At 35.7% G+C, this 12,048-nt stretch overlaps 1 protein-coding gene across 1 annotated transcript in view; it reads left to right on the forward strand.

Moving 5' to 3' along the window:
* Positions 1 to 11,492, forward strand: part of CCDC171 (coiled-coil domain containing 171) — a 152,607-nt gene extending 141,115 nt beyond the window's left edge. Inside the window, exon 25 of the mRNA XM_059833463.1 lies at positions 11,418 to 11,492. Coding sequence (XP_059689446.1) covers positions 11,418 to 11,459 — 42 coding nt within the window. The 3' untranslated portion in view covers positions 11,460 to 11,492. The remainder of the gene's footprint in view (positions 1 to 11,417) is intronic.
* The last annotated feature ends 556 nt before the right edge of the window (positions 11,493 to 12,048 follow it).

Raw genomic sequence — 12,048 nt, forward strand, 5'->3', positions numbered from 1 at the left:
GAAGGCAGGTCATGGGAGCACAAGGGTGGGTATCATCTCCACCCTTGGTCTCACAGCAGATTTCTCAGCTGTCAGATCTCACCTCACCAGTCCAACCAGAGGAGGAGTGGATCCTCTGCAGGCCAAAGGAAGATAATGAGAGCAATAAAGAAGGGTAGCTGTAAGCCATAGCAGTCTCCTTTACTTTGTGCCTTTCTGGAATTTATAAAATCAGATTGTTTTTCTGTTGGTTTGCTCATGCTCTTTTCCCCTGCCTTCTCCTGTAATTGTACACGTTTGCATCCTTTTCAACTGGGAAAAAAGGAATAAATCCTTGCGTTCTTTTCTGTGACATTTTTGCAGCAGAGTAACGTGTTTTTTGTAGAAATACATGTGTTTGCCTACTTCCATTGCCTGGTTGCTTGCATTTTGTACTTCAAGCATAAAAGTTCATGTGAGAAATGAAAAAAAAAAATCCTTTAAAATATATTAGAGAGTATGACTTGTAGAGATAAAAAGGCAGGAAATTCAGAGTTAGGGCATGAAGCATAACACTGTTCTTAACTCATAATTTTATTCCTGTAACGTTGACATGATTTAAGTGCATACAGTCAGCAAGTTACCTCTTAATGTTTATTTTTATCGGGTTTTACATATTTAAGTCACACTGCTTAATATTTACCCAACATATATTTATTTATTTATTGTTGTTGTTTTTAAATTACATATAAAAACTTTTCGTGGAAGCCTGTGAAACCCACATTATGTAGTGAAGGCACAGTTTTTCCAGTTGATCATAGTAAGGACCTATTTTCTCCAGAGACTGGGCTCCCTGAAGCAGTTTGGCCTGTTGAATAAACTAGTACTTGAACAAATGTTTAAAATGTGAAGTGAGTACACAGTAGGGTAAAAAGCTTCACGGTCAGCTAAAAGGATGCTACCATGATAATAATCTTGATTTTTCAAGTAACTTGTTTTCTTCAGTTTGCATAATGGTTCAGTTAAAGAAAGAGATTTAGAAGCAAATGTGCTTCTTAAACTATGTCTTTCCTTTCCCATTTTACATGAATTAGGGTTTTTTGTTGACTTGTTTCAGAAATGCCACCTTTTGGAAAGGAAGGACCCTCTTTTCGTTAAGCAATCAATTGAATTTTTTAAATTTTTAATGGAAGGTAGGGTACCTTTAAAATGAACAGTAAGAAATGAAATTTACTAAAAATGTAGGCAAGAACAGTGTGGTTAATCACCAGCAGAGTTTCCCTGCTGCATGTGATGATACTAGGGAAGCAAAGCGACATGGTGATGATGCAATGATTCCATTTCATCCTTTTCAGATGGTGTAACTGTTTCAGTTCCTACAGCTTTTTAGAGAGGGACCCATGGAACCTTTACAGCCGCATTGCTGTAAGACATCACACTTTTGGATCTGGCCCTCAACTGAAATTGGCCCATAAACCCATTGTTCACTCAGTAAATGTCACCATAAAGCTGACATTGCAATACCTCACGTAAATTTGTATGTTCACCAATATTTTGAAAACCTTTTGTCCTATAGGACAAAGAAAGCCCTGGGAGGCCAGAGCCACAATAATGAAATAATTCGCTAATTTTTCAGCTTTTGTTGAATGCCAAGGGTCTCATCTGATCTCAAAAGGATCAGCTTGTATGGTGGTTGTACGCTTATGGTCAGGGACCTGTTAGTCTTTCAGACTCTGTGTGACATCAAGTTTTCTTTCACAGGGTCTAGTAAATGCATTGCACTCTTTTAGGAGGCTGAGCGTGTATTGTAACTTAACCAGGATTTTACAAAGCTTACTGACACTTAAAGTCATCCAGTTTCATTTTAATTTGTGCATGTCAAAATATCCTATTGCTTTAGGAATTTCTAGTTTAATTTAATAACTGACTGAAGTTTACTGCTCTTTAAATAAAAGATTTTTTAGAAAAACATAATCTAATCGGGAGCTCTGAATATAGGAATTTAAGGTATCATTCTGGAATGTACAAGCCACACCAAATTACTGAAACATCCCTGTGTAAAATGTTTTTTTAAAGTTGTGTTACAACTTTCTTGTTTTACAAACCAAAAAGCTGAAGAAGCCTCACTCCAAGTCTCTTTCTATGTTCTTCATGACTCTTCGGATAAAAATTTTACATGCCTGATGAAAGTTTGTAGTGTTGTATGTGGTGGTGGTGGGTTCTGGTTTTTGGGGTTTATTTTGTTTGTTTTAACTCTTAGGTGCTTTCAGAACACACATTTGGCATATATATACGAAAGGATTAGCATTTTTTTAATGTTGATTCACAGAAAATATGGTTGGTATACAGGAAATATTAGTTCCATTTCCCTAGTGGACTCGAACTGCATGTTCAGCTTTACAGAAAGTGATGATCTAGTAGTACCTGAGCTAAGACCAGTTCTTAGAGGCTGATTGTGCTCAGGAATCTAGTAAGTATAAAATGTTCTGTTGAAGTAATTATTAGATTTTTTTATTTAATTTCATTCTGAAGTATAACTGTATATATAAATTCAGCCAAAACCAATAAAGACAGTAAACCTAGCTCACCCACACTCAAGTTGTTTATAACTGATAAGCTTGATTCCTTGCCCAGTTAGTGTAATTTGGATCTTGCATTTACAAAAGACCTACATGTTTGCCATCAACTGAAATTGAGCCTAAAATACTTTTTTTTTAGGCTATTCAGATATCCACTGATGTTTATAAGCAAGACTGCTGGAAAGCCAACTGTTTTCCTTGACCATTACTGTTAGAACTCTATTAAATATACACTGCTTCAGATATTGTATGCAGTTTGCAGCAGAAGGAGTAATTCCCTCGTGAAGTTACCTCAGCTAAGTTTTACTGGGGATGAATGAACATTAAAGTGCTTGGTTTGGATAAGCAAACAGAAGTTTGAAAACTATCCCAAACCTACAAGGAGACAAACATACCTCTTCCTGGTGAATCTTTCTCTAAGCTAGTTTATGGGGGAGGGGGATGGAGCCCTTATCAAGATTTTGGCTGGGAGGTAGCAGGCTACATATCTGCAGTGGACAATCCAGAAAACGTACACTGCCAGTGCTAAAAGGGTAGAACCCTTTGTCCTCCTAATACATTGATGATTTTAATAATAAACATTCATTTTAAGAAAATGAAGTTGACAGTAGTAATAGTTCACTTCTAAGCATGTGGTATAAGCCAGTCGTTTTTTGCTTTATCATTAGAGGATCTTTTTAAGAGGCTACTCAGTTTAATTCAGTTATTTAGATGAACTGAGATTTAGATTAGCCTGTAGCCTAATGCTAATGTCGATGTTCTTACACAGCATGCAAGTGTTCATCTGTGTTTCAGATAACAGATTACAATCAGTCTGTTTTTCAAATAGGTGCAGATAGGTTGCATAAATCATGTGTGTATCCAGTTTATGATCCTAATACTGTTGTCACCTAAGAGTTAACATCAATCTGCTGTTTGTTAGGGGATGCTAAAGGCTGTCAGTTCATGAGATCAGCGTTTCCCTTCTCACTTCAGGATTATGGACAACACCAGCTTATATTCTCACACCCAAGTGGACCGAAAACACTTTTTGTTCACGTAAAGGATTTTGAAGAGATCTGCAATAATACTCTCCACTAAGAAGCCTTGTGTCTCCCTGGCACTTCATTTTAAGCCTGAGTAATACCATTTTCCTACTTGAAATCCGAGTGAGATGCTTGCTCCTTTTTTTTTTTTCATTGCTGCAAAACCACCCATTTTTGCATCAGCAACCTCTGCCAGAGGTGTGCAAGTTCCAAGTCCTTATGACTTGATTCTTTTCACCACGTTCCGTAAAGATAAGTTGGTTCTATGTCCTTGCCCTAAATTCCTGTCAAGAGAGTTGTCTGCTTTACACCTCAATCTATATACTTCCTTATTGTTTCCCTTCCTTCATGCTTATGGCTTCTCTTGAGCTTCCACTTTCTACAAACAGGATGTCTGCTTCTCTTTATGAAAATCAGATTTTTTGGGTGGAAAAAATGCCCTTTCAGTGTTTTTTAGAGAGAACTGCAAAGGGACTTGTCTCTGAAGATATGCTGGGAAAGCAAATAGGTTACATAACCTATCTGAACTTGCTGCAGTTTAGCAAACACCAGACTCTCAAAGGGCTTTGTGAATAGTCTTTTGAGTCTTGCCTTGCTGGTGTTATGGTCGTTGAAACCCATAAAGGCCACCAGGAGGCATTTGCTACAGCGACTCTCCTAATTCCACTGTCCAGAGAGCAGCGCTCATCCAGACTGTTCCATCCTTGGTTAACGGCGTGCCTCTTCAGCAAAGAGCACTTGAACATCATCAGTACTTACTGTGTATTGGGTTTTTAAGGGCATTTTCTGACCTACTCCATATATTTAATACAGATATATTTGAGAAAGTAGTGAGCAAACTGGAGTATTCTCAAGGCATCTGTCTGCAAAGTAACTGAGTTCCATGTTCGTTCTCGTTTTTATATAAGCTATCAGGAGAATCCTGAAATGTTGATTTCCATTTTTTTAATAGTTCATTTGTTTTGTTAGCTACATAGATTTATATATCTGAATATTAGTCCTCAAAAATATTGCATATTTGGCAGAAACGCATAGCAAAAATTAATCTTCTGAATGCCTAAAGATTTTTTAATGCAAGAAAGCTGAATCATAAAGACACTTCCATTGTTCTTAGACCTTTCTCCTTTATGTTGTTAAATGTTACTATTAGAAATAATTACTTTTTCTCTCTTCCCCCTTGTATCCATATTGCTGATACAGTATATCTTTATTAATTATAATGTGATTGAAGTATTTTACTGAATCAGTGTAATTTCTTTTTTGCCAAAATGTTTATGATGATTAGCTCTAGGATTCTGCATTAAAATTAGTCTTTGGTAAAAGACAGATTAATGCACCACTGGCAGAGGTCTGCTGTCCTTGTCCTGTTTAGTAGCAGAATGCCTAAATTGTAGTTGCACCAGTTCGGAGCAAACAGACAAAAAGAAAGGTAGCAAAGCATTTTACTGTGTGTGAGCAGTTAGAGGGCAAGCAGACACCATGCACCTTGACCACCTATTATGAAGCTTTTTGCTGCAATGTCAAGTGAAAGCGAGTTAATTGGGTGAAGCTGTAGAGCATGTTAGGGGCATGGTAAAGGGTTGCTGTCTGACAGCTGAATGTCAGCAGAAGCTAGTGAAGTGTGGCTGAGAGACAGAGACCTGTCACAAAGTTCATGTGGACTATAGCACAGTTAGGGAGATGAAATGTGGTTCTGTCTCACTTTCTCCCTCATTGCATTCAAGCACCTTAAGATTTCACACTGTATGTGTCAACCCTTGTTCTCTAAGCTGTTTTCTCCTAACACTTCTGCATTCAAATGATTGGACAGAAGATGCTAATGTTTGGCAAAATGAATGTAAATACACTTTTTTCTTTTTTCTGCTAGAGCGGCAGTATACATGCAGCTCAGATGAAACTTTGAAGGCTTACGTCAGACAGTCACACTGTCTAGGAGTTCAGCTGATGACTGAATACATTTCTCAAGAGAATATGAAGTTTGACACTTCAACTAGTTGGATAGGGATTGTTTTCCCACTAGCGCTGGCAGAAGAAAAGGCTAAGTGGGGAGGACTACTTCATGAGCTGCTTGTGCCTCAGCATAGTGTCGTGAGTGTTTTAGTCTCTGGTTGTAGTCACCTTTTCCTCTTCTTGCTAGAAAGAAGAAAAGAGAGGGGACCATGAGAGACATACTGATCTGAGGCAATGAAAAGCTGTGGGAAAACTCACACAGCAGGAAGGGCTTTCTTGGAAGGAAGAGGAGTGTCAGCTAAAGATGGCGACAATCTTATATACTGATGCAAAACATGGAGAGGTGTTACAACAGTTTAGTAAGAGTACAGCGTACCTTTCAATGTTGTTTGCAACATGCAGCACAAGATAAACCAATAGTCATTTGGGTTAGCTACTCAGATTAAAAATAAATAAATAAAAGTGGCTTCTGTTCTTGAGAAAGTGGAAAGACAGTGGTAGGCAGCATGGGCAAAAAGTACTAAAGAATTTGGAAATCTGGATTGAAATCAATACAGACTGAGCATTTCACCATGAAAATACTGCACTAAGTATTTTACCTAATGTTTTGGTATTATTGGTGTAGTGCAGAGAATTGGACCTGAAAATGGGAGACTTCCGTGCGTATTCCAATGAAGCATCTGGAAGAGAAGCTTACTATATAGGCTGTATGATGATTTTGGCCAAAATATTTATAAAGCATCAAAATTAGCAATGCAGAAGTATGTTATTTGTCTTTAAGCCAACAAAACATTGAAGATAAGGTGTTCATCTGATGTGATAATCCATCTAATCCAGTGCCTTCTTCAAATATACCAGGTTTAAGTATGTTTGAATAAAACAGGATTTTCTTTTAGAAAAACAAATCTAATATTATGAAATCTTTCTCTTAATTGCTTTTAATTGGGCCTCTAGAGTGTGATTTCACTGAATGCATTAAACGCTAAAGCATTAGAAAAACAGGGGAAAAAAATATTTCCAGATATTTCAGACTCATATGTTTGTTTAAAAACTCCTGAAAGTGGAAGAGGGAATTCTTTGATAATGAAAAAAGCCATTAGCATTGTTGGCTAGCAGTACCCAAAGTGTGTTGTGTATCTACCTTTCTGACTTAATATGTAATGAGTTGGCAGCCCATTGAATTATTCTCTGATAGCAAATTGTTTGCAGAATCCAGGCAGGACTGCTGACAATTAAAATTTATACCGAATGTTACCGTTTTCCTACTTTGTGTCAGAGCACCAATTTAGTCCTACTGCCTCAGCATACAGAATTGCAAAATCATTGAGATGGGAAGCAAACTTTCCAGTTTTGGCCAGCATACATTCCTGCTTTAAAAAGTTTGTTAACTAGCATTGTATTGCACTGAGACCCATGAGCAATACTTTCCATTTTAAGCACCAGTTTCTAGCATTTTCATCAGTCTGATGTTTTATTTATTTCATTGAGAGTGAGAAATGGCTCCTGGAGCTACTTTTGACAGTAAAAGAATGAGCAGCGTACTGGAAGTCCATTGGCATTGTCTGGCAAAAGGCAACTCAGTTTTGGAAATAGCGGTCTGACAAGGAGGTTGTGAATGATCTGAAAATGTGCATCTTTCTCTATAGGAAAATAGGTTTTCCACGTAAGTGCTGCAAAATGGTTATCGAAGACAGTGGTTGTTTCTTTAACACTTACTGGAATTGCTATTGCTACAGTGAAATGATGCAAGCTACAATCATAGCATAGGTGGGAGAAGCTGGAAAGAACATTATGGGCCATTTGATTTGCTGTCTACTGGTATTACTGTGTATATGTATGTTCTAGAGTTGGGGTGAGAGGAATCAGTATCAGAAATCAATTGTGGAGAAATATATTTCCCCCCATCACTTTCTGTGTCTGTGCTTACCTTACATTTCTTGAGGGATTGTGTTACAGCCTTTGCAGAGATTTTAGGGGTTGCTAGAATTCAGAAGAAACTACAGCTTGCTCCTCCCTCTGCACTTCTGTTTGCTGTCAGGCACCCTCACACACCTAAGTATCCTGTAATCTGGTGATTTCCAGGTAACGCTTTGGCCTTGTTATTCAACAATTGTCCTTAATTTACCTTGAGATATAACACTTACTACTGCCTCTGCATCATCGCACAGAGAACCCCCATAACTGAGTCTTTGTATTATGTTGTAACTTCAGTATTATTCTTTCTGACCTTTTATTTCGTCCCTTGGTCATTTTCTGTTCTGATTCTAAGCAGTTTCACTGCTTTCTTACCTCAGTCGAAGCCATACATGCAAGCTTATTCACAAACCAGAAGCCTTAACTCACAAAAACCATACCACATTTTATTATTCTGATTTTTTTATAATACAGAATGTTACATGTAAAAAGAAAGTGGAAGGGAAGTTTGGGCAGCTGTGTTTTGAAATTGAATATTTGAAAGCAGTTTAAAGTGACTAAAAGTAGTGGTGGGAAATCCCAAAATTGGAGTTACTGTTTTAACATACAAATAGTAGAGGGCAATTGAAAAGTTGTAGTGTGGTATTGTAGTGAAAATTGTGGTCCAGTAAAATTATCTTTGTGTAGACTTTGAAGACTGAAACCATTCTGACTGATTTGTGGTGTCAGCTTGGGTTATAAATTTTACTCCTGCAATTGAAGATAAACAGTGTACTGTTAACTTCAGATTTCTTTATGTAGTTATCTGTTTGCACCACTGTCATAACATGGGCATAGTTGTCTAACTCCAAGTGTCTAGCTGTGCATATTATTCCACAAGTATTGATATACAAAAGCAAAATGGGGTGTCTTTGATCACAATGTGATGCTTTTGAGTAGGCTGACATTGCAATAAAAACATATATAAGGATGTAATACATGATGGTATTATAATATTTCCTCGCGATATCATACAGAACAAAGCAATCTGCTATAAATCAGTTTTAACTTTGGTAAAATAACTCATGTATCATGAGACAACCTGTAAACTAGATCCTAAATGTCATCATAGGTTAGTTACAAAAGAAAAAACATAGAGAAGAAATGTTTTAGGAATCTTCTTCCATGTCTAATACTAAAAAAATGCTTGAGTTAACTGTAGTTTAGAAAGCAATAATTCCATAATATAGACTAACCTTTCATATTTTGGTCTTTGGGAAAACATGTTTTATGAAGTTAGGCTATCAAACTTTGAAAAATGACCATAGGACATGACCAATTACTATATTACATAAATATTTTGAAAGCATATTTTTGCTAGACATATTATGTCGTAAATATCTATTTACCTGATGAAGTATAACAGTTTAGATGGAATCATTTACAGCTTATCAGGTAAATAAAAGTGCTATGCTGAAGATTTGCCTGAACAGACACCTTATTTAATATACATAATTCCTCTTTTAAAAATTACCTAAATGCATATTTGTATGATAGATTTTCATCACAACTCTGGCATAGTCATTTGAGTTTGTCAATCTAATACATGTTTTAGAAAGGTGTCTAAATACAATACTGTTGAAAGAGGTGTGTTGGGGAAATTAAAACTGCCTTTAAAATTCCTGCGTACAGGTATGTGTTCAAACAATGAGTGTTATAACAGTTCTCAGTATTTTTTCTTCTAACCTATAGAATCCTATTTTCTTATTCGTCATGAGTCTATATAATGATATTGGATCAAAACAGTTCTTATGAGTAACAGCCAATATTTTTTTTTACATCAATCACATTGCTATTAGATCCGATTTCTTTTCTATTCAATTAATAGTATTCTGCTCTTTGTAAAAAGTTCAGCACGGAATCTGGATAACTAAAACGGAGCTTTTTTCCCCCAATGGTGTGACGCTTTTATTGTAACATAATCTATTGACTTGCTGCCAATCATTAAGTTTCATACTTTTTTTTTTTGCAACTCTCAAAGGAAATCTGATTTCTTATCTTCTTACTGGGATTTGGATGCCATATTCTTCAAAAAAACCCTCACTACATCTGGAAAAAGAGCAATATAAGAGCTGTAATTGTAGCATGTGATTTTTACTCATTGTGATATGATGATTAATTGAGATGTTGAAAGCAGTACAAACCAGTATGTTTAAATTTGTCTTCAGTATGTGTTAATCCAGAGTGAAACCTGTTTATAGCTTATTTTTTCACACACAGAGATGTTTTTAGAACATCACAAGTTATTTGCATATTGCAATATTGTAGTAATATTTTTTTATTAATTAATTTTATTTTAGAGAGAATTTTGGCTATGTGGTCAGCTGATTAAAGTGTACAAATAACAAACTGTTAATCAATGTAATAGGTGGATGCCTTCATTGAGATCTCATTTCAGATGTGCTGATACAAATGCAGTAAATCTCATTTGTGCATTGGCTAGTTAGTCATGCCCATTCTGCATAGCGTTGAGCCCAGAAGGACTGAAAAGCTAGAGTGTTACAGATCATACCTGCCAGTTCTGCTGGTTATCTCATCCTCATCACCACCATAGTTTAGAAAAACTCAAGGCACTACTACCTTATTTGAACTATCTACTTGAAGTAGTAATCTAAATTTGCTACTGCATGGGTTCTTAATGAAGGTCTAACATAACCTATATGTTTACAGTAGCTGCAGTATGGCTTGTGGTGAATCAGGAAATCAAAAGAGTCCATATCAAAGGGAACTGTTGAAGTAGATGTTAGAGGCAACCATTGATTTTTCTCCAGCAATCGTAACAGAGGAAGGGGGAATCTTTCATGAATGTGTCTTTATACATATGATTGAGTCTGGATTTGTTGAAACATGAATATACACACCCCCTTCTGCCTCTCTCTGGAGATCTATGAGTATGTATATTGGAATCTGTGCCTCTATATATATGCATTTCTGCTTCTCTGTGTGTGTCTTTTTATATGCATGTATACTCTTCCTGAAATGCAGAAGAGAGAGTTTAAAACCTCAAATATACTGCAACAATCTTTCAGTATCTTAACTTCTGTCTTTTCTGTAATTACGTTTTGCATGTGAAGTTTTCACATATTTTATGACTAAATAATTATGATTAAATAATTGATTGTTGTTTCCACAGCTATATTGTGCATTGGGTAAAACACGTTGGTAAAGGGCAGAAGAGCAATATGGCATTGTATTTTCTTACATTTCTTTATTATTATTATTGATGTTTAAGGGAATACAGAGTGTCTTTATTCAGCATTTAAAACAATTATTGATGCTAATATACTGGTATCATCCATAATCTTTCAAAGTAGGATGCACGATGTTTTGGTGCTAGAATTTATTTAATGTTGAATTTTAACTGGTCTAACCTTTGTAACTGTTTGACTGAATGTCGAGACTTATTGAAATATGAATCATGTTACCCATCAACATACATTCAGTGTATATTCTCTGGCCATCTTCTAACAGGCTAACATTTGAAGAGTATTAAGTGTTCAATTTCAACTGATGGTAAAATATATTTAAAAGTAAATGAATACCTTCCATGGTTAGCATGGCACATTTTTCCTAATAACAGTGACAGAGAGACTGTAGAGTAAGTTTGTTTATTTGATTAGAGAAAACACACCCTAGAAATGATAATGAAGAGGGGTAAAAGTTTTCTGTAAGTATTTGTAGCACTTCAAATAAAATAGGTTATTGTTTCCTAACACTTACTAGTGCAGAATACTCTAGCTAATGTCCTTTGTTCCTGCTTATTAAAGATTAATATCTATATTCAGGTACCGTGTATTTTAAATAAGTGTTTGAAACAAGAAGCAAACACTTGCAAATACTTTGTATACATACCTTTGTGAAAGGCATAATGAAATTATTTTTCTTGCTTCTTTAACAGTAAATGTAGGTTCTATTTTGTCTTGTTTTTTATTATTACTTTATTTTACTCCAGGAATCAAGAGGGAGTTCAAACATCACCATGGCTTCAAGCTAGGAATTCAGCCTGACCAGAGTTGTATCCCAGATTTTTTGGCATTGCAAGCTGAACCTGACACATCCTACAGTGTTATGCACAATAGAGCCAGTTCTCAGTCTTCAGTCTATTCCTTCAGCCTGAATGTCACATCCAGTCCCAAAAGAACAATAGAAAATGGATTTTCAGATTCTTTGTATCAATAATCTTTTAGAAGGAAAAAATTGCATTAATGTAAAATGATGCAATTAAAGTGCAATTTTGTTGCTACCTTTGAATTCTAGTTCAGCGTATGTATTTTTTGACATTAATTTTACGTTTTTATGAAAACGTGCATTCATATGTTCACATTTCTGTGCTTCTCATTCTTTGCATACTGAAACAGTTATTTTTTTAACTTTTGTTTATTGCAGTTGTTCATATTTTATGTAGTATATTTTTAAATGTTAAAGAATGACACATTTTGGGTAATTTTCCTCAGTCTTAAAAAAAAAAATCAATAAGCCATTTTAGTCTCTATCTATCAAAGTTGTTTCATACTTGTCTATTTTAAAGCAGGACTGCAATACTTTAATAGGATTGAGAGAGCTATTTGAAATGTATGCCAATG

The sequence above is a fragment of the Gavia stellata genome, chromosome Z (assembly GCF_030936135.1).
Source record: "Gavia stellata isolate bGavSte3 chromosome Z, bGavSte3.hap2, whole genome shotgun sequence".
Lineage (NCBI taxonomy): Eukaryota > Metazoa > Chordata > Aves > Gaviiformes > Gaviidae > Gavia > Gavia stellata.